The sequence below is a fragment of the Miscanthus floridulus genome, chromosome 17, assembly GCF_019320115.1.
Source record: "Miscanthus floridulus cultivar M001 chromosome 17, ASM1932011v1, whole genome shotgun sequence".
Lineage (NCBI taxonomy): Eukaryota > Viridiplantae > Streptophyta > Magnoliopsida > Poales > Poaceae > Miscanthus > Miscanthus floridulus.
In genome coordinates this window covers 1,344,972-1,369,280 of record NC_089596.1, presented here as the reverse complement: position 1 = coordinate 1,369,280, position 24,309 = coordinate 1,344,972, and the positions used below count along the sequence as shown (strand labels likewise).

General features: G+C 45.8%; 1 protein-coding gene across 1 annotated transcript; it reads left to right on the top strand.

Annotated features, from left to right (window-relative positions):
- The first annotated feature begins 2,843 nt into the window (after window positions 1-2,843).
- Window positions 2,844-4,345, top strand: LOC136518618 (S-norcoclaurine synthase 1-like). The gene is made up of 2 exons (XM_066512292.1): window positions 2,844-2,957; window positions 3,036-4,345. The coding sequence occupies exons 1-2, from the start codon at window positions 2,950-2,952 to the stop codon at window positions 4,141-4,143; spliced, it is 1,116 nt and encodes a 371-aa protein (XP_066368389.1). The 5' UTR covers window positions 2,844-2,949; the 3' UTR covers window positions 4,144-4,345.
- Window positions 4,346-24,309: the final 19,964 nt, after the last annotated feature.

Genomic DNA, 24,309 nt, shown 5'->3' with positions numbered 1-24,309 from the left:
AGGGTTGGAATGCACTAACTTTTTATACAAAAAGGGGAGAAGGGCTAAAAATATGTTTGGCCATAACAAAATTTAAGAGCTTGTTCACTTGTTACGAGTTCACCGCCTGGCTTATCAGCCTAACTAATTTTTTGGGGAGGATGATCTCATCCTCTATCTCTGCAGGAAAGTCCTATGCCAGCAGGTCACCCAGGTTGTTCAGACAGCTCGGGCCCCTGTCGAGAGACTGGCAAGGAGCAGTAGGATGCCCCATGTGGGTTATGCCAACCCCGTCATGAACGATGAACCCAGATTCCACTCGAACATATCCGGTAAGAGCTCCCCGATCCTGTCACTCGAGCCATCAAGGTAAATCCTATGCTAGCGGGTCATCCAAGTCGATCGGATGGCCCGAGCCGCTGTCGAGAGATAGGTCACCCTTAATTTATGCACATCTTCTCCTATTGGTTTTGCTATCGACTCCACAATCTCTAAGTGACGCTTGACCCTAGCAACAGCTAGGGGTCAATCCTCACTCAGGGGCTGGTAAGAGTATGTCTATTCAGTAGACATTCTCCATGTTTGACCCTTTTTCACGTTAAAAACTAGAGGCAAGGTTTGCGGAGACAAACACTGAGGAAAACTGGTCGGACCGCAAGAAACCTATGCCCTAGCGGCTATGACGTTTTTGCTCACTAGCATGATCAGAGTTAGTTTCCCGCACTCCGAGCTTTAGCCTTCACCTTCCTAGGAAGAGTTTGGAGGGGCTCACCTATGGAATCTCCAACGAGGAGAGACTAGCAGGTCACCCAAGTCGATCAGATAGTTCAGGCCGCTGCCGAGAGATGGATAAGGAGCAGTGGGAGGCCCCATGCAGGTTATGCCAACTCCATCACGAACGACGGATCTAGATTCCACTCGGACATATTCGATAAGAGCTCCCCAAACCTTTTGGAACTAAGTCACTTCTACCTTAGATGCTTCGCTTAAGTTGCTTTTGTAGTTCCACTCACCTTTTGGAACTAAGTTAAGTTTTTACTTGAGCATGTTTTGTAACATAAATGTTATAAGTCTTCCGCACTCTGATGTAATTATTTTTGTACCAAATGTTGTAATGTTGTGGTAACTCTATGTTGATCCTATATGAGTTGTAAAATGTGGATGAGTCGGGGTTCTCCGAGGACACCCGACAGACTACCTGAGTTATCTGGCTCTCATGTGCAGCAGTCAGAGGTCTTAAAAACAATGACAAGTGCATGTGGGCCATATAATTAGGGTGGTTCTGCCACAACGCCTACGTCTGCGCCCCCATCCAACTCGCGTCATCGGCAGGAAGGGAAGGCTTGCGCCACCGCAATTCCCCACCAGGTACACCGTAGCTGCGGCGACACTGTGTTTTCAAGTGTTTCAGACATTTTTCAGACATGTTGCAAGTGTATTATTCAAGTGTTTCAGATATTTCAGGGACATGTTGCAAGTATTTTATACGGATGTTGCAAAAGTAGATTGGGGGTTGTTGCATATGTTGGAATGGTTGTATACGTAAGCTGCAAGTGTCTATCCCCAATGTCCCATCTATGTTTTCAGACGTATGTTGCAACTGTGTTTATCTTGATGTTGCATATGTTTCACATAAATGTTACAAGTGTTTTATCTGGATGTTGCATATGTACGTTTGTAATGGTTTCCGAGCATTTTCAGGTGTTCTTTGCAAGTGTTTGAGAAGCATGTTTCAAATATTTCATCTGTCTTCGGATGTATGCTGCAAGTGTTGCATCTGAATATTGTAAAAGTAGATTGGGATGTTGCACATGTTGTAAGTCACCCGCCTGCTGCAGTTGCTAGAGGGGGAGCGAGGGGCCGGACGGGGTGCAGACGCCACGTGGGGTTAGGCGGGGGCGCAAACGCCGCGTGGGGTCGGGTGGAGCGCAGACACCACGTTGGGCTAGCGCGGAGGCCAAGTGCAGGCGTGGAAACAGGGTGCAGGCGCGGGCATCCGGACGTCCGGGCACTAGCACCACCAAAGATAAATACAATATCGCTGTTGATTATGACTTGTATAATAAATTTCATTGTCAATTCTCCAACTAATCTTATTTGCATCCCCGAATGAAACAAAAGATTGGGATTGAAATCATATTACCACCTTAATTCTCACAGTCACTTCCAACCACCAGTTCACATGTCCCTGCCTAGGAGTAGTTGCCAAATACATGTCCTAATCCTAAGAGCAGCTCCACTGGCCAAAAGGGAATTGAGGGGTGCAAAAAGCAAACCGGGAACATTGGAGCAATAGAAACGTTGGATGTCTGACTAAAAGGCCCCGTTCGGCTGGTAGAGTTTTGGTTGAAACTGGCTGAAAAATACTGTTCTGGTTGATTTATTGTAAGAGAAAAATAATATTTCTGCTAAAAAAAGAAATTGAACACTGAATATAGAGTAAGCCGAACGAGACCAAAATTATAGTTTGCAGACGAGATAAATAGAGGGGAATAAAAAATTCATGTGAGACGCGTTGCCTCTCGTCACTCTCTTGCTCTCGCCAATGCCACTCAATAAAGGTGATTTAAAAAAAACACTATTCGGTTGCAGAAGCCGATGCGCACACACCGGAGGCTGCGAACTTTGCTTTTGTTCGATTGCACGGTTCGACGTGACGCTGGAGGTGCTCTGATCAATGGTAGGGCTCTGTCCTTTTCTCTTTTATTTTCCTTTTTTTTTAAAAAACTTCTTGCTAATACTCGGTCCATCTCTCAGTTAACTAATTTGCAGCCAAATGGAGGCCATGTACAGTATGGACCATGGAGTATGGAGTAGTATAGCACAGCCGACCACCAACCCAAGTCGCCCTGCATGGAGAGTGGAGACCGGCCAGGACAAAACAAACAAGAAATGGTGCCTACTACCTAGCCGGCTGCCGCCTGCCGCCTGCCGGCCGGACGCCGACGTTGATATATCCGGCGACTTGATATGCACAGGTAAAGCCAGCCACCAAACCAAGTCTAGTCATCGATCGAGTCGATCCACTAGCTAATATATAATCGATCCAATTCCAGGCATCCACCACCACCACCAACTACCATGGACGCCAAGCCGCGGAACCTGGGCGGCTCGCTGCCGGTGCCCAACGTGCAGGACCTGGCCGCGCGCCCCGCCGACGAGCTCACGCCGCCCGTGCTCCACCGCTACATCCGCGACGACGTCGACGCCGCTGACGCCGACGCGGCCGCCTCGGTGCCGGTGGTGGACCTCGCGAGGCTTCTGGACCCGTCGCACGGGGAGCAGGAAGCCGCCAAGCTGAAGGCCGCCTGCGAGGACTGGGGCTTCTTCCAGGTGCTCAACCACGGGGTCCCCGACGCGGTGATCGCCGACGTCAAGCCGGACCTGCAGGCCTTCTTCCGCCTCCCGCTGGCCGAGAAGCGCGCGGTGGCGCAGGAGCCCGGCGGGATCGAGGGGTACGGGCAGGCCTTCGTCGTCTCCGACGACCAGAAGCTGGACTGGGCCGACATGCTCTTCCTCTCCACGCAACCGCCCGAGTACCGGGCCCCGCTCTTCTGGCCGGCGCGCCCCGCCACGTTCGGAGACTCGCTGGACCGCTACTCCGCCGAGGTGCAGCGCGTCGCCACCCGACTGCTGGCGGCCATGGCGGCCAACCTGGGCGTGGCGGACACCGGGAAGGTGACGAGACTCGCTGACGCGCAGGCCGTGCGGATCAACTACTACCCGGCGTGCCCGGGGGGCGCGCACGGCCGGGTGCTGGGCCTGTCGCCGCACTCGGACGCCACGGGGCTCACGCTGCTGCTCCAGGTCAGCGCCGTCCCTGGGCTGCAGATCAGGCGGCACGGCGCGTGGGTCAGCGTTGACCCTATCCCGGGGGCGCTCGTAGCCAACGTCGGCGACGTCGTCGAGGTGCTCACCAACGGGAGGTACAGGAGCATCGAGCACCGGGCGGTGGTCAGCCCCACCCACGACCGGGTGTCCGTCGCCGCCTTCCACTCCGCCAAGTTCGGCGACACGTACGCGCCACTGGAGGAGACCACGGTCGGGACCGTGCCGGGGTACAGGACCATTGGCGTCGAGGACTACATCCGGCTGGCGCTGTCTAGTAAGCTCGAGGGCAAGAACATCATGGACGCCATGAAGATCAATCCGGTCCCTGAATGAAGATTTATAAGTACTGCATTTCCCAACAGCAGTGAAAACATTTCTGATTTTTGAAACTATCGACCTTGCAATACAGGCAGCACTGGTCGGCAGAGGATTTGGAATCATATTATAGACAAAAAAAAAGAGTGCAAATTTCTGTTGTCGTTTTCGTCGTCATCTCTTCTTGTTGTTTTGTGTCATCTTTGCAAGAGAGGATTGCTCTAAACATCTTGATCAAACAGTTAGCAGGTAGCAGTCGTAGAGTTGAAGCAAAGTGTTGCTAGGCTGGCACAGAATCAGCAAACAGTTATGTTGACATTGAGGATGACCCCAAACCAACATACCAGTAGGGCCTTGGACGCCTAAGAGGTTGTACACAACCTGCAACACAGCAAGAACGCGACGTAATCGATCAAACCAATCTAAAGACTGATGAAACCGATGTAGAGCCTGTTCTTGGCCGAAAAAGCTCCCGAACCTCTCTCGGGAAGACCCGTCAGGGAGGAGCACGTTGAGGGTCTCCTAGGACCAGTAAGGCCGCCTAGGATGCAGCTGAATCTCGTCGGGAAACTCAACGAACAGCAAGAGGGGTTGAGAGAGAGGAAATTAGGGCATAAGGAGTTGATAGATTGGTTTGTGTGACGATTGGATAGATGGGAACTCAATCGGCCATGATCCTCTCATATATATAGAGGGAGTGGTCTTATCCCAGTAGGAAACCTCTCCAAGCCTTATTTTCTAAGTTTCCCACGAGTTTGGAACAGTTCGGATCGGAATCCAAAAGGCCAGATCCGAACAGGATTTTCTGTCAGATATGTCGGAAGTCTCAACTCAGGTCGGAACTCCCGACGTAGGGATAACCCCAGACACCCGGACAGATTTCTTCAGGCTTCCCGGAAGTCCCGACACCCATCGGAACTTCCGACAATCGGAAGTCCCGACTTGGATCGGAACTCCCGACAACGAGACATCTTTCCGAGAGTATAACTCCTTCATCCGGACTTCAAATTAGACGTTCCATATATGTTTTTTTGACCGTCTCGACGAGAGGAACGCAATGGTGAAGTCCATTTCACATTTTGGCAACTTCACAAAATGGACATTTTTGGTTGTCAACAAGTTAATGAAGTGCGTCCTTTGAAAACAAATCATCTGAGGCCTAATTTTCTTCTGTGCATACAAGAAAGTAAACCACATGAAGCATCCAACACCCACATAAGCTGATTGTGCAAGTTCACAGATGGAGATGAAACACTTCTAGGAGATAGCCCCTAGCTACTTGGCTTTAGGGCCTGTTTGTCCGGGCTCCTATCCGGCTCCAGCTCTGCCTCCTTCGGAGGAGCCCTGTCAAACGTTTTGTCGGAGGAGCCGTTTTTCATTATGGCTCTTTCAAAACGGCTCCGACTCCTTTAGTGGAGCCCCTCAGAAGGAGCCCTATCAAACACGCCCTTAAAGAAATTGAATATATAGCAAGACAACTGGAAGAAAACGTTACTGGTTTCATAAACAATTGTTTTGTGAGGACTATTACCAATTTCAGAATAGGAAAAAAATGCAGGTTTTGGGAACTGGGTTAATTGCTTATCGCAGAAGTTAACCAAGAAAAGAAGTGGACATGTTATAGATGCAGGTGAGGGCTGCAACCTTATGATTTTTAGTTCAACATTTGATACATGTACCTGGCACAAATAGAAACTTCTTTTTGGAGCTCGACTGCAACCACTAGGGAAAAGGGGCAACAAAACATTTAAAAGGGCCAAATTGGATGGAGGAGGTACTAAAACGCATGGCTTGCAACCAAAATGGTAGACCGACTGTAAGAGAAATCTAGAAGGGGAAAGCTTCTTGGTTCTACTTACTGATGACTATTTTCATCTTGTTATGTTTTATATGTCCATCCATCAACTGGACTTGATACTAGCATTGCAGGTATAAAGAAAACTGGGAACATTGGAGAAATCGAACATTGCGGAAAAAAATTGTACTCTCTTCATTCTAAATTATAAGTCATTTTGACTTTTGGTTCATCTATTTTGCTATGTATCTAGACATATTATTCATCTAGATACATAGCAAAATAAATATAAAAAAATTAAAATGACATATAATTTAGAACAGAGGGAGTAGCTTGCACACTAGCCCAACCGAGGAGAATAAAAAGTTCATGCGCGGATGCATCGCCTCTCACCAATCCTTTGCTCTCGTCATCGCTGCCCCCAATTCTATTCCGGCGGTCGTTCACCCAAATATATTCCAGCGAACGATTCCACCGAGCCACGCGCCCAGGAAACGCCTGCGTCCACCGTTGCATGTTGTCAGACGTCATTTTGAAAAAGCGAAACATTTATTTGAAAGTGCTACAACTTCTTAGCGATGTATCTGTTTTTAATTCCATCTGAACTAGTGTGTTCTATATGATGAGACAAACAAAACTAGACCCTACTTGTATATATTTCAAAGAATTTTATTTTAATAGTAATTTATGTGTATTTTCTTATTACATATAATTTATAACATATACTCCGTAACTTATAAGTATAACTTATACACACAACTTGTATTGAGTAACTTATATATATAAGTTGTATAGAGTAACTTATATACGCAAGTTGTGTTTGATAACTTAAATATTATGATGGTCAAACTCACCTTTATTTCAAATAGGTATTACTTTGTGCAAAATTTATTACATATTTTAAGTATTATTATACTCTGAAATTTGGTTGCTTCTCAAGTTCTATTTAAAATTGTGATCATTAGATTAGGACATATTGCTCGCATCTTCAGATTCGTTGACAAGAAGTTTTTGAAAATTTTATGTCATACAGGAGCATGCAAAGCCTATTCGTGAAGCATTGACGTATTATTTGTGCACCCATGAGGAGAATCAATTATTTTTATCTGCAACACGTGACATAGCTGAGCAACATGTAAGATTTTCATATTGTGCCTATGTTTTTGTGTTTGAAGGAAGGAAAAATTGGCTGTGGGACACTAGAGAAACAAGTAATTGGCCAGTGAGCACCGCCAATGTCAAAATTAGCTAGCAGACATTATAAATTCGTGGTTCTTTGCTGGAATACACTGCACCTATTATTTTATTCATTTTTTAGTTTAGAGAAGAGAGAAGGTGGGGGAAATGTCTAAACTGCCCTTGTCTTCTTCAACCTCTGGTTGTTGGTCGATTTGGTCGTTCACTGGCCAGCCGTCGAGATTCAGACGTCGTCCTTCTTCGATCAAGCAGGCCAACAGGGGGCTGGTTGCCGATGGTGATCTAGGTAGTGCCCAATGCCAGCAGGGGCGGGCGAGTGGGCTACGGCCAGAGCGGGCGCGGCGGCTCGGCTCCTAGCTAGAAAGCACGACAGCGGCGGCAGCAAACCTCCCATGGAATCGCGTGGCAACGACCTTCCCAGCAGGCGCCACTCGCCCGCGGCGAGGTCGCGACTCCATCCCAGCAAGGCCACACGCGGGTCCTAGCAAGGCCGCGAGCCGCCGACGAGGCCGCGCTGTAACAGAACCGACCAATTATACGAAATTAAGTAAGAAAATCATCCGCCAGAGCAGACGATTTAGCAAACTTAAGCCCATATAACCCGGTAGTCCATGAAATCACGAAAGATTTCAAACCAACTTCCATTCCAGCCAAGATCGTAATAAGTTTAGCGGTCACCATCACATATTACATAAAAGTTTGCAATCTCAGATACATCAGAGTTAAAACATAGTTATTACAAAACCAGTTCGAATAAAAGTAGCGGAAGTCATTTGTTCAAACCACACACCCACTCACGCGGAGTTCAAATATAGTGCCAGCGAATGATCATCTCCAACAAAAGCATCAGACAAGACGTAAGGAATGCCCATGCCCATGGTCCTAAGCATCACCCATCGCAGGATAAAGGCAGTTGATACAGTAGCCGTAATACATCTGCCCATCTGCAACAAGTGGGAATAAAACCCTGAGTACGAGAAGGTACTCAGCTAGACTTACCCAACATAACCGAAAATAAGTGACACCAATGATTATGAAGGGCTTTATAGTAGGGTAGCTGACTCATTTGCAAAAAGAAGCATTTTTAGTATTTCATGACCCTTTTTAAAGCATTATTGTCAAGTTAATTGTTATTAACCTGTCGACTAGATTTGCACCTATACTAGAGCAAACATGTGATTAAGCAGATAATGATAACCAATGATCATTAAACAACTTCCATACGGTCATATTCATTATAACTGTCCAAGTGTTCCATAAACATTTACTACGATGAAGTCACTCAAGTCAAGTGCTCACTGTCCAGGAGCGATGGCGATTCGAATCGATTCCTAACCAGCTGGTAATTTATTCCTTACACAAATCTCACTCACCCGCTAAAGTAAGATATTGATCACCGAATCAACTATCCAGGAATCTCGAGTTTGCCAGGAACCACATGTACCCGGGGGCCGACCGACTGCACTTTGGTCTTATCATCTCGCCCCCGTGTCCTACCACACCTGCTCCGGCACAGTGCGCTGCGGGCAATCTACTCGGCCCGAATAATCTCCCAGCTTCGCGGTCGGAAGGTACTTTATCCGGCCAGCTAAATGTAAGGCATGCGTTCAACATGACTCGAGGCCCAACAACGGTCGGTCCTTAATCGACACCGACGGAAAGCACTATAGTCCAAAACTCTGCAAGTCTCCGTTCGGTCTCAACTTCATTTAACACTTAGTTATACCATGACTTCATAGTTATCCAAGCAGATCCAGGTAACCACCTATAGCTCGCAGGTGACAGGAAATCACCCGACTTCTACCGGTCTAAGCCAACTAAGCATTGACTCGACTGCGAATACCAGGGTAACAAGGATATAGTATAACAAAGGTAAACAAGGTATAATGCGGCAACGGTTGCAAACAACTCCTGAACGTAATGCATCAATTAAAGTAAAGCATTAAATTAATAATCGCAAACCGGGAGAAAATGCTCCGGGGCTTGCCTCTCTCGAAGGAGCTCGGACGGTGATCGGGGCACTCCAGAAGTTCCTCAACGTCCTCCTCGTCGGCTTCGGGCACTTCCTACGGCTGCACCTCGAGCTGCTCCTCGGACTCCTCGGGTATGACGACTGGGTTCTCGGTTTGCGATCCTATATGATGCAATGTGCGTAAGTGCTTATGCAATCGGTCAATCGGATGAGATGAATACAAGGGATATGCTTGAATGCAAGGTAGTCAACATCATCCAAGAAAATGTACTACAAGCACATGTCATCTACTTCATTCTCTTCTACTACTAATATGCTAAATCAACACATCTTATTAAATGCTTCAAAGATACACCAAAGCTTTACTAATTTCTTAAACACACATAAAGCAACCCTTAATTAAACCCTAATTAATAATAGGTTTGAATAGCAACCTCTATTTTTATTGCTTAGAAAAATCTTAGAAAATTACCATAGCACATTACTACCCTAAGTAGTCTACCATCAGATTTTCATGGTGTTTGAATGAGTGGGTTAGCCTACACAAAAATAACAAGCTATGGCATGATTATGAACATGAAAATACTTTGTACTGTGAAAAGTGTCAAACAACAGAGTTAGTATTTTTCCTATGTTCTTCATAGCATACAACTACTGTACAAAAATTATCACATGCATGTTTTATACAAAGTTTGCTCTCTAGCTAAAATAATAAAAATCAGCCATTAAAGGCACTTGAACTACACCTCAAAATTTTTCTACAGCACAAGCATGACACATATTTTTCCTAGAAAGTACATTACATAAGAAGATTAACAAACTTAGAATCATATTTTTCTGAAGCCTATAGATTTTTCTACACATTTTTCAAGTTATTAGCAATATACATAATTAAATAAAGTTCTACAGAAAAGTATCCCAAAAATGACATGCAATAATTTTCCCAAGTAGATCTGGTGATAAGGAACCTAGCAAAATTTATTCCAACAGATTTGGAGCTAAAAGGAGTACACAAACATTTTCTAAAGCATTTAAATAGAATTCTGAAAAATCATTTTTGAAATCCTTTTAAACTTCATGCTCAAATCTGCTAGATCCACCCGGTTATCCACCCAAAACCTGTGCCAGAGAGACAGACAGGCGGGACCCAGCTGGTCAACCGGCCCACTGGCCTGCCACCCGGGGCCTTCGCCAGCCACTGTGGCTGGGCCCCGTGGGTCAGCGACCTAATGGCAGGGGAGGTGCTCCGCCGGCCGGTGCTCACCGGCGGCAAACCCTTCCGTGGCGCAGGGGGGTGCCAGCGTGCTCAACGTGTGGAGCCGCACCGACTGGCACAATGGCGCTGGCCCGACGGCGTGGGGGTTCGCGCGGCCACGGCGGCATGCTCGCCGGAGAGGAAGGAGGCGCCAGGTTCGGCCCTCACCTCGACGACGGCAGCCTCTGGCGAGCGCAAACGATGGATGTCGACGAGGTGGAACTGTGGGTGGCGCGAATCGTGGGATGGCGCGGTGGTGCGGGAGCTCGACGTCGGCGGAGCGCGTCGGCGAGCTCGGGCGCGGCTACTGCTGCTGCAGGGCAAGAGGCAGGGAGGCAAGCGAAGTGGAGTGGCGGAGTGGGGTTGCGTGCGTGCGCTCGGACCACTTTGACGGCGGGGCGCGGCTGGTCGGAGCAGGCACCGCCCCTCGCCGCCGGTGTACGGGCGCCGCGTGGCGGCCGGGCAGGCGGGGAAGGCGGGCACGGCTGCGCGCGGGAGCGGCCGTGGCGTGGGCCTGGGCCGGCGAAGCGCAGCTGGCCAGGGCGAAACACGCGTCAGGCGGGGACGTGGGCCAGGCCGGCTTTGGCCGTGGGCCGGGAAGCTGAGCGGCGGCCCGCGAAGGAGAAAAAGCCATTTTCTATTTATATTTTCAAGAAATTTTTAAATGCCATCTTTCAAATATTATTTTGAGCAAAAAAATGACATCTGTTGAAAATGTACCAAAAATGAAAGTTGATTAGAATTTAATTCTCTACAACTTTGCTTTTATGACCAAAGCCAAATTCTTTCTAGATTTTGAATTGAAAAATCAAAGTCCATGTTTAACTCAAAACCCTAATTTTTGGGAATTTATTTTTGAAGCCAAATTTTGAATTAATTTGAATACAAACCTTGCTCCAAAAATTGAACTAAACATTTCTAGATGATTTACCATGATAGCCAAACATGTTTTACTAACCGAGCAAGCAAAATCAGGGCAAAACAATTCTAACAAAGGTATGCAACATTCAGGTTTCACAACATGTTTCATATGTTTCGAAGTAGTGTTTCAGTTGTTATTTACATGGTTAGGCATGTATGATTAGGATGCTTGATGATGCATGATATGTATGATTTGCAGTGCCTAAATGCAAGCATAACACCGGGGTGTTATAGCCCTCCCCCCTTATAAAAATCTCGTCCCGAGATTTGGGTTACGAACCATTTGTTATAAAAATCTTCATAAGCTTTTTGTAGATACTCTCCCGTTTCCCAAGTTGCATCTCCCTCATCATGATGATCCCACTGTATCTTGTATGTTTTCACCACACTATTCCGAGTAGCATGTTCCTTAGTGTCTAACACTCGGACTGGTTGCTCACGATACACCAAATCTGATTTGAGTTGGATACCTTGAGGTTCTATTCTTTCCTCTGGAACACGCAAACATTTCTTGAGATGTGATACATGGAAAACTGGGAAAACGGTACTCATTGTTTCAGGTAACTCTAATTTGTAGGCTACCGGACCTCTTTGTTCTAGGATCTTGTATGGTCCTACGAATCTCGCGGCAAGCTTTCTTCGAACTCCGAACCTTTTCTTCTTTATTGGCGTGACTTTCAGATAAACATAGTCACCAACTTCAAACACAAGGGGTCTCCTTCTTCTGTCTGCGTAACTTTTCTGACATGATTGGGCCGCTTTCATATTCTGCTAAATAATATGAACTTTCTTCTCGGCTTCTTCTACAAAGTCAATGCCATAATACCTTCTATCTCCAGGCTCGACCCAACTCAATGGTGTTCTACATTTTCTGCCATATAAAGCTTCGAATGGAGCCATTTTGATGCTTTCTTGATAACTATTATTATAAGAAAACTCAGCTAACGGTAACCATGACTCCCATGATCCCTTAGAAGACAATACATAGGCTCTTAACATATCCTCCCAAAACAACATTCACTTGTTCAGTCTGACCATTTGTCTAAGGATGATAAGCGGTACTGCGAATCAAACTAGTTCCTAAGCCTTTGTGTAAATGTTCCCAAAAGTGAGCCGTGAACTGTGAGCCTCTATCAGATACTATGGTCTTCGGTATACCATGTAACCTCACAATTTCTATGATATACTTCTCGGCATATTGAGGTGGTCGATAAGTTGTCTTGACAGGTAGGAAATGAGCGGTCTTGGTAAGACGGTCCACAATTACCCAAATCGAATCATGTTCTTTTTGAGTAGTGGGCAAACCCGTGATAAAATCCATACTGATATCGTCCCACTTCCAACTAGGGACTGATAAGGGTTGCAACATACCGGCAGGTTTCATATGAATAGCTTTCACTCAACAACATGTATCACATCTGGCAACATATGCTGTAATTTCTTTCTTTATTTTGGTCCACCAATAACGAGATCTTAGTTCTTGATACATCTTACTACTTCTGGGATGGATAGATAGCTTATAAAGGTGAGCTTCATCCATGAGTTTATTCCTAAGCTCTCGATCCTTAGGAACCACAAGACGGTCGTCAAACCACAACATGCCCTGTTCATCCACTTTAAAGTGCTGAGATGACTTTTCTTTGATTTTCTCTTTGATGTGGAATATTCCCTTGTCGGTTTTCTAGCCTTCTATTATCCTACTCTCCAAAGTGCAACTAATCTGAATACTATGTAACACAGCAGGATGCATTAGATCAAACCCATCTTCAAGTAATGGCTGCACATTCAAGTAATGTGACTTTCTGCTCAAAGCATCTGCCACTACATTGGCTTTTCCAGGATGGTATTGCACATTCAAGTTGTAATCCTTGATCAATTCCAACCATCTACGCTGTCTCATGTTTAACTCTGGTTGGGTAAAGATGTACTTAAGACTCTTGTGATCTGTGAAAATATTGCACACATTACCAAGTAGATAATGTCTCAAAATTTTTGGGCGTGCACAACTGCAGCAAGTTCAAGATCATGTGTTGGATAGTTGACCTCGTGCTTTCTCAATTGACGTGATGCATAAGCAATGACTCTCCTTTCTTGCATAAGAACATAGCCTAATCCAGTTTTCGATGCGTCGCAAAACATATCAAATGGTTTCTCGATATCTTGTTGTGCTAGAACAGGAGCAGTGGTCAACAGTTTCCGCAAAGTGTGGAAAGCTGCTTCACATTCCTCTGTCCACACAAACTTGTGATCCTTCTATAGGAGACTTGTCATCGGTTTGGCAATCTTCGAGAAATCTGGTATAAAGCGACGGTAATAACCGGCTAGTCCTAAGAAACTTCTAATCTCAGGAACTGTGGTCGGTGCTTTCCAATTCATCACTTCTTGCACCTTACTTGGATCGACTGAAACTCCATTTTCTGACAGAATGTGACCAAGGAAAGGAACTTTCCTCAACCAGAATTCGCATTTGCTAAACTTAGCATACAGTTGATGATCCCTAAGTCTGGTTAAGACAGTTCTCAGATGCTCTTCATGATCTTTCTCGTTCTCGGAGTACACCAGAATGTCATCGATGAACACTACCACAAACTTATCCAATTCTGGCATGAAAACTGTATTCATCAAAAACATAAAGTATGCAGGAGCATTTGTCAAGCCAAAGGACATGACAAGATACTCATACAACCCGTATCTGGTGGAAAATGTAGTTTTCGGTATATCCTGTGGCCTAATCTTGATCTGATGATAACCGGATCTCAAATCTATTTTTGAGAACACCTTGGCCTTGGATAATTGGTCAAATAGAACATCAATATGTGGCAAGGGATATTTATTCTTGATGGTCACAGCATTGAGTGGCCTATAATCTACGCACATTCTCAACGTGCCCTCTTTCTTCTTCTTCACAAACAAAGCGGGACATCCCCATTCAGACTTGCTTGGCCGAATAAACCCCTTTTTTGACAAATCTTCTAATTGCTTCTTCAGCTCAGCTAACTCATCTGGAGGCATCCGATAGGGTCTCCTTGAAATCGGAGCTGTTCCGGGGACTAACTCAATTCCAAACTCAATCTCCCTATCCGGCGGAAGACCAGGTAGCTCATCCGGGAATACATCCGGAAATTCACACACTACCAGAATCTGATGAATAGGAATGACTACCGTAGCACATGTAACACTTATAAGGTCTGTTCTTTGAGGCAATGGTACTTGGAAAGTACCCTCACCTAGGGGATCCTTAAAGGTAAGTACTCGACTTCCAGTATCTATGATGGCTCCCCAATCCTTCATCTAATTCATCCCTATAATGACATCCAAAACTAACCCAGGCATAACTATCAAGTTCACTCGGAACTTCCTGCTACCTAATTCAAGGGTTGCCCCTCGAACCATCCGGTTGGTTAAAACATCAGCCCCTGCTGAACTTATACGGTACCCATAACCCAATTATGTGCATAGTTGTCCATGTTTCTGTGCAAATGCTTGACTCATAAAAGAATGCAATGATCCAGAATCAAATAGAACAACTGCAGGGTTTTTGTTGACAGGAAACTTACCAGCAGTAATGGGCTCTCCCTCAAGAATTTCATCCACTGTCGTACTATGCACTCTAGCATTATAAGTCTACTGCTTCTTCTTGGGCGGGTATGGACAAAACCTCGAGAAATGGCCGGGTTGATCACAGTTATAGCAGGGTCCTCTCATTGTCCCGGCAGATCCCACAGCTCCCTTGAAACTGCCTTGTACTACAGTTGTGGCTGCTTTGTTGGGCTGTACTGCCATCTTATAAGGTTTCTAGGGTCCACGGAAATTCTGACTTCTTTGTTGAGGTGGCCTAAACCTAGCGCCAGGTGCCGATGGGCGATATGGAGGACGACCTCCCATAGGTGCTCTAGCTTATGACGGACCACCTTCAAGGGCTCTCTTGCATGTCTTGGCTGCGGTGCTGGCGTTGTTATTCTTCTCCTGCTTCAGACAGTCGCTGATGAAGTCATTGAATCTGACGCGGTTGTTGGTACCAACATGCTTCATCATTTTTGGATTGAGTCCCCTCTTGAAACTGGCTATTCTTTTAGCATCTGTGTCAACCATGTCGAGAGCATAGCGACACACGTTGTTGAAGGCATGCAAATATTGCGTCATGGTTTTGGTGCCCTGGTTCAACGCCAGAAACTCTCCCAACTTCATCTCGGTCAGCCCGGGTGGAATATAGACTCTACGGAAGGCCTCAGCAAACTCTCTCCAAGAAATCTGAGCATTTGGAGGGAAGGTGGTGCGATGGTGCTTCCACCACATTCCCGCTAGTCCTTGCAACTGAAGTGCAGCATACTTCGTTTTCAACACCTCAGTCATCCTCAACACATGGAATTTATCTTCCATCGTGTTGATCCATTCCTCAGCATCGAGTGGCTCTGTTACTTCCTTGAATACTGGTGGCCTGGTGTCCATGAAATCTTTGAAGCTGCTATATTGGTTCACTCCCATGCCACCACCCTGATTGTTACCGCGTTGAACGTTGTTGGCGATGGTACGCAGAAAATTCTCTATGTTCTTCTAGGATTGTTCCGCGTTGCGCTGACTCCCGAGCAACTGTGCGAGGAACATCTCGGGGGTAAACGGGGGAGGAGGTGGCAAATGCGGTTCATGGGGAGGTTCATTGTTGTTGCCATGGTTTCCACCACCACCACCGGTCCCCGCACTATTAGCACCGGTCTCAGCGGCCTCATACGTGGTTCGGCGAGTGTTTGTCATCTGCATATTTCAGCAACAAGTAATGATTGAGTGAAGCTGTAATAATTGCGAGTGAAGGAAAAATTATGTCGTACTGAATTTACTGGAGAGAATAAATTCATATAATAAAACAGAGGCACAACAATCGCATCCCAATTAAAACAATAGCACTTAATCAAATTACTTCAACAACAAACATCGCGTCCATACAATTAAATTGCCAGCATACATACATTGGACTTTTTATGCGTTCAGATATCGCATTCGAAAATTAGTTCCAACCACATGCCAAGTCTCATACGTTCAAAGCAACATACAATAGGTTACATGCCAGCAAAAGAAAGGTCATCGCGACAGGACCTAGATACTAGCGCAAGGCAACTAGCCTACTCCTCGGGGCTATCATTGGGATCGGAGACGTCACCATCGCCCCCAGGTGAAACTACAGGCTCGTCCTCATTGTCGTCGTCGATGTCCATGCCTGCAGCGTCTGGTGGAGCATATGGGCCAACCCCATTGTAGAGCGCGTGAAACTCCTCGTGCAGGTTGCCGTTGTATTCCTCTAGCTCATCGACCCTCTACAGCAGAAGGTCCCTCTCGTCCCAGGCTTCATTCCTTTCCTGAACCAACTATCCAATCATGCGGTCTGTATTGTTGTTGGCTTGAGTCAACGTATGCACCCGTTGCATAGCTCTATCACCTCTCTCAACCGCCTGATCTCGCTATAAGTTCATATCAGCCAACTGCTCCTGCAAACTAGCTATAGCACGTGCTTGTCTCTTCTTCTGCTTTCTCCCCTTGAGCTTATCCTGACCACGCAAGCCAGTCAAAGTCCAGTAGGTACTCTCGAGACCCTCATACGCTCTGATGGTGGTGAACATAGCACTCATTGCCTGGTTGTCGCTAGCCTGTCCCTAAGCTGGACCTCTGACCAACGCACTTCCCTAAGGCTGAACCCAAATGGCATCACGAGGATCATCCCTAGGAAAAGTGCCAGTTAGAGCTGCTGCAAGCTCATTGGGAAATCTGCTCATAATATCCCTGATGACACAGAAGGCTGCTCCTTCTGCACCCTCAGCGGGAGTGCGACCCTCAAACTCAAAATGCCAACCATCCCAATCTGGAGCATCACCGAGAGCAGGAACTGTGATCTCCACCACTACGAGTCCATCCTCTGTTAACTGGCTCTCATTCCAGGAGTACACCGGCTCTTGACCCTTTGGGTACCCCACATCATGGAGCACTCTCCAAAGCAAAGTCAGCATGCCAAACTCGCTCAAGAAGGTGTTCGTGGTGCGGTGCTCCCTTAGGGCCAACGGACATCGAGGTGCTCTTCCTCCGGTGGACTTACGGGCGATCTGCTTCGTGCGGGCCATCAATAGCAAAAGTTCTTTTATTACCTCAGGGAAACATATTTTAGGTGATACAACTTTTATCAAAATAAGATAATCAATTTATAAGGGGAGGAATGCATGACATGAATGAAATGCACAGGTAACATGATGTATGTACGTGCCGTACGTTCTCATAAACTTAGGAAATAAATAATTTCTAATGACGAATTCGGTGGCATGCAACGATCTCTCAAATACGTAGCTAATACATTCTACACGATAACGTTGTTATGTACCTGCAGAAGATTCATTTCAGCCCAATTCCCAATGAATGCATAAAAGCAGTAAATTTTATCTACACGCTCTACACGAATCCCCAGATACGTGCACAATGGTAGTAACTACCCGAACCATCGTCCTATTGATGGCACCGCCTCAACAGACGGAAGACCCATACATGAGATACCTTTGTAAAACATGCGTAGAACATGTAATTACTCCAGCATCACATAAGCATTCACCGTAGACCGGCGGTGTATCCGATCATGCTCTCACAACTCACACTTACCGAGGCGTAGAGGCAATTGATCCATACATTACCACTCAAACAAGTGGCACTCATACAATAGCACGCCGTATGAGCGACGAAAGAGAAATATGATGCAAGAACCCCAGTTAGTACTTAATTAAGCCACCTAAAGTCCTTAACTGGGCATAAAGGATATGATCACTGGCACACTTTATATTTTGAAAATCACGTTTTCCAAATGCCTTTTTGTTTTAAATACACTTGTGAACAGTAACACGCTAAACCATGCTCTGATGCCAGCTGTAACAGAACCGACCAATTATACGAAATTAAGTAAGAAAATCATCCGCCAGAGCAGACGATTTAGAAAACTTAAGCCCGTATAACCCGGTAGTCCGTGAAATCACGAAGGATTTCAAACCAACTTCCATTCCAGCCAAGATCGTAATAAGTTTAGCGGCCACCATCACATATTACATAAAAGTTTGCAATCTCAGATATATCAGAGTTAAAACATAGTTATTACAAAACCAGTTCGAATAAAAGTAGCGGAAGTCATTTGTTCAAACCACACACCCACTCACGCGGAGTTCAAATATAGTGCCAGCGAATGATCATCTCCAACAAAAGCATCAGACGAGACGTAAGGAATGACCATGCCCATGGTCCTAAGCATCACCCATCGCAGGATAAAGGCAGTTGATACAGTAGCCGTAATATATCTGCCCATCTGCAACAAGTGGGAATAAAACCCTGAGTACGAGAAGGTACTCAGCTAGACTTACCCAACATAACCGAAAATAAGTGACACCAAGGATTATGAAGGGCTTTATAGTAGGGTAGCTGACTCATTTGCAAAAAGAAACATTTTTAGTATTTCATGACCCTTTTTAAAGCATTATTGTCAAGTTAATTGTTATTAACCTGTCGACTAGATTTACACCTATACTAGAGCAAACATGTGATTAAGCAGATAATGATAACCAATGATCATTAAACAACTTCCATATGGTCATATTCATTATAACTGTCCAAGTGTTCCATAAACATTTACTACGATGAAGTCACTCAAGTCAAGTGCTCACTGTCCAAGAGCGATGGCGATTCGAATCGATTCCTAACCAGCTGGTGATTTATTCCTTACACAAACCTCACCCACCCGCTAAAGTGAGATATTGATCACCGAGTCAACTATCCAGGAATCTCGAGTTTGTTAGGAACCACATGTACCCGAGGGCCGACCGACTGCACTTTGGTCTTATCATCTCGCCCCCGTGTCCTACCACACCTGCTCCGGCATAGTGCGCTGCGGGCAATCTACTCGGCCCGAATAATTCCCAGCTTTGCGGTCGGAAGGTACTTTATCCGGCCAGCTAAATATAAGGCATGCGTTCAACATGACTCGAGGCCTAACAATGGTCGGTCCTTAATCGACACAGACGGAAAAGCACTATAGTCCAAAACTCTGCAAGTCTCTGTCCGGTCTCAACTTCATTTAACACTTAGTTATACCATGACTTCATAGTCATCCAAGCAGATCCAGGTAACCACCTATAGCTCGCAGGTGACAGGAAATCACCCGACTTCTACCAGTCTAAGCCAGCTAAGCATTGACTCGACTGCGGTTACCACGGTAACAAGGATATAGTATAACAAAGGTAAATAAGGTATAATGAGGCAACGGTTGCAAACAACTCCTGAACATAATGCATCAATTAAAGTAAAGCATTGAATTAATAATCGCAAACTAGGAGAAAATGCTCCGGGGCTTGCCTCTCTCGAAGGAGCTTGGACGGTGATCGGGGCACTCCGGAAGTTCCTCAACGTCCTCCTCGTCGGCTTCGGGCACTTCCTGCGGCTGCACCTCGAGCTGCTCCTCAGACTCCTCGGGTATGACGACTGGGTTCTCGGTTTGCGATCCTGTATGATGCAATGTGCGTAAGTGCTTATGCAATCGGTGCATCGGATGAGATGAATACAAGGGATATGCTTGAATGCAAGGTAGTCAACATCATCCAAGAAAATATACTACAAGCACATGTCATCTACTGCATTCTCTTCTACTACTAATATACTAAATCAACACATCTTATTAAATGCTTCAAAGATACACCAAAGCTTTACTAATTTCTTAAACACACATAAAGCAACCCTTAATTAAACCCTAATTAATAATAGGTTTGAATAGCAACCTCTATTTTTATTACTTAGAAAAATCTTAGAAAATTACCATAGCACATTACTATCCTAAGTAGTCTACCATCAGATTTTCATGGTGTTTGAATGAGTGGGTTAGCCTACACAAAAATAACAAGCTATGGCATGATTATGAACATGAAAATACTTTGTACTGTGAAAAGTGTCAAACAACAGAGTTAGTATTTTTTCTATGTTCTTCATAGCATACAACTACTGTACAAAAATTATCACATGCATGTTTTATACAAAGTTTGCTCTCTAGCTAAAATAACAAAAATCAGCCATTAAAGGCACTTGAACTACACCTCAAAAATTTTCTACAGCACAAGCATGACACATATTTTTCCTAGAAAGTACATTACATAAGAAGATTAACAAACTTGGAATCATATTTTTCTGAAGCCTATAGATTTTTCTACACATTTTTTAAGTTATCAGCAATATACATGATTAAATAAAGTTCTACAGAAAAGTATCCCAAAAATGACATGCAATAATTTTCCCAAGTAGATCTGGTGATAAGGAACCTAGCAAAATTTATTTCAACAGATTTGGAGCTAAAAGGAGTACATAAATATTTTCTAAAGCATTTAAATAGAATTCTGAAAAATCATTTTTGAAATCCTTTTAAACTTCATGCTCAAATCTGCTAGATCCACCCGGTTATCCACCCAAAACCCGTGCTAGAGAGACAGATAGGTGGGACCTAGCGGGTCAACCGGCCCACTGGCCAGCCACCCGGGGCCTTCGCCAGCCACTGCGGCTGGGCCCCGTGGGTCAGCGACCCAGTGGCAGGGGAGGTGCTCCGCCGGCCGGTGCTCACCGGCGGCGAGCCCTTCCGTGGTGCGGGGGGGTGCCAGCGTGCTCAACGCGCGGAGCCGCATTGACTAACACAACGGCGCTGGCCCGACGACGTGGGGGTCCACGCGGCCACGGCGGCATGCTCGCTGGAGAGGAAGGAGGCGCCAGGTTCGGCCCTCACCTCGACGACGGCAGCCTCTGGCGAGCGCAAACGATGGAGGTCGACGAGGTGGAACTGCGGGCGGCATGAATCGTGGGATGGCGCGGTGGTGCGGGAGCTCGACGTCGGCGGAGCGCGTCGGCGAGCTCGGTAGCTCGGGCGCGGCTGCTGCTACTGCGGGGCAAGAGGCAGGGAGGCAGGCGAAGTGGAGTGGCGGAGTGGGGTTGCGTGCGCGTGCTCGGACCGTTTTGAAGGCGGGGCGCGGCTGGTCGGAGCAGGCACCGCCCCTCGCCGCCGGTGTATGCGGGGAAGGCGGGCGCGGCTGCGCGCGGGAGCGGCCGCGGCGTGGGCCTGGACCGGCGAAGCGCAGCTAGCCAGGGTGAAACGCGCGTCAGGCGGGGACGCGGGCCAGGCCGGCTTCGGCCGTGGGCCGGGAAGCTGAGCGGCGGCCCACGAAGGAGAAAAAGCCCTTTTCTATTTATATTTTCAAGAAATTTTTAAATGCCAGCTTTCAAATATTATTTTGAGCAAAAAAATGACATCTGTTGAAAATGTACCAAAAATGAAAGTTGATTAGAATTTAATTCTCTACAACTTTGCTTTTATGACCAAAGCCAAATTCTTTCTAGATTTTGAATTGAAAAATCAAAGTCCATGTTTAACTCAAAACCCTAATTTTTGGGAATTTATTTTTGAAGCCAAATTTTGAATTAATTTGAATACAAACCTTGCTCCAAAAATTGAACTAAACATTTCTAGATGATTTACCATGATAGCCAAACATGTTTTACTAACCGAGCAAACAAAATCAGGGCAAAACAATTCTAACAAAGGTATGCAACATTCAGGTTTCACAACATGTTTCATATGTTTCGAAGCAGTGTTTCAGTTGTTATTTACATGGTTAGGCATGTATGATTAGGATGCTTGATGATGCATGATATATATGATTTGCAGTGCCTAAATGCAGGCATAACACCGGGGTGTTACACGCGCCATTCGTGCCCGGCGAGGCCACGCGCCCGTCCTAGCAACGCCGTGAGCCCTCGGCGAGGCCGCGCCCGCCCCCGGTCATGGCCGTCGTCCGCCATGGCCACGCCCCCGACAAGGTCACGCCCGCCCCCATCGAGGCCGCACTCGCCCCCAACCCGGCCGCGCTCACCCCACGCTCAGGATGTGGGCGGGCTCAGGATCCAGAGGACGGCGGGATACGGCCTCCCCCACCACCTCGTGGGGCGCGGGCGGGCGCACATTGACGTGGGAGCGTGGCCTCCATCACCATGGCGGCGGCGCGGCCTCCCCACCACCGTGAGGGCGTAGGAGAGCAGAAGCTAGGTCTCTCACAGTCCGCCACGTCCCTGAGCTCGCGCAACGTGGTGAGGAGCTGCGACTGTGGCGCCGATGACCCGGTGGTAGCTTCGGCGGTGGCGTGGACCCGCGAGACCAGCGCGACGACGGCGGCGCAGTCGGGGCTTGGGTGTGTGGACGTGGTCGACGTCGTCGGCGACGTTGAGCGTGCACCGGGACTAGATGAGGCGGCGCAACGGGAGGCTCGCACGGGCCAAACCTACTCGCGATGCCGCATAGGAAAAAAAGAAAGATAGAGAGGAAGAAGAAAGAGACAAGGGTAAGAATGACATTTCCCTATCTTCCTCTCTCCTTAGTAGGTGGAAATTAATAAAATATGAGGCGCGGTGTCCAGCAGCATAATTATCAATAACGAGAGTGTCTTCCAGCAAATGGCTTAATTTTGGGTGTCCGCCAGCCAACGACCTCCATTTTCAGTGTCCGATAGACAATTGCCCCTTGAAGGAATGGTTATATTTTCATCTTTTTAAACAAAAAGGTTATAAAACTTTCAAATTCTGGACCAGTAAGGTACAACTTGTATGATTTTCATGCTAGCCAACTTAGTTGTTTAACTAAGTCTAAAAAGCTATGTACCTAACTTTCTTTTTATGTGTATGCTAGTTAACTTATTTGATTAACTTATGGTACAGAGTTATGTATTTAACTTGTGTTCTCATGTGTATGCTACTTAACTTATTTGATTGACTTATTGTCTAGAGTTATGTACCTAACCTATCTTTTTATGTGTATGTAACTTAACTTATTTGATTAACTTATTGTATAGAGTTATGTATGATCAACTTACTGTACTTAGTTTCAAATTTATCACCCAATGTTAGATTATCATGTTAGTTTCTGCTATTAAGCTATGTGTTTCTTTGTTGAGAACGTTGTTCTTTTTGTATTTATGATTTTTAAATATTAAATATTTTACAGATCTTGCAATTGAAGACTCAGATGATGAATATCATAGTTGTACAAGCTATGCAAATCCATTTTGTAACTTGTTATTGAAGTTTGCATCATCTCATGGGATTTTGTTGTGTAGTCTATGGTGTAAAAGTTACTTTTATTCCCCCCATCCTTTTTTAAACCCTTTTTTCATATTCCTGAATGTTTAGTTTCTAAAACGAAAAGAAAAATGCTGATAAAACCTAAAGAGAATGTTCTATAACTTAGCATGCTTAACTTATTCTTTCGAAGTTACGTTGTATAACTTAATTTGTGTAAGTTATGCGCAAGAGGAAAGAGAACGACAGGTTCATGCACGTGAAAAGAAAACGAGACCGGCGTGTTTGCACGTGCAAAAATAAAATAAAACATCTGTCTGCCAAATAAGAAAAGTGGTAGAATTTGATTATTCCTAAAATAAAAGTTGCAGAGGCTGTCCGATCGTTGGCCCAACTATAATCGGGTAAACGTTCGTGATTTGGTCACGTCTGCATCGCCACTCAGATAAAGGTGATTTTAAAATATATATTCGGGTGCAGAAGTCAATGCACACACCGCCGGAGGCTTATGTTCGATTGCACGGTTCGACATCAACGCTCAGGGCCTGTTTGGAACGCAGGAATCAAAAACACGGGAATAAAAAAAAACACAGGAATAGAGTGAGTGTGTAGTGGTAAAACAGATGAAAGGAAAAACGTGGGAAATAACTAGAAGAGGTGTTTGGAACGCAGGAATCCATAACACAGGAAAAACGCAGAAAGTAACATTATTTTTTTGTTTCTCCTCTCTTGCTGTCTCGGTCTTCGTGAATCCATTGGTTTGGACTGGATGTTTTGTTTCCCGTGAAACGAATGGAGGTAGGAAACTTTCCTTTGTTTTACTGTTGAAGTTTCCTTCATTCCAAACAGCATTTGTGGAAACATTTCCAAAGGAATGGATTCCTATGAATTTCCTTTGAAATTCCTTTGATCCAAACAAGGCCTTCAAGG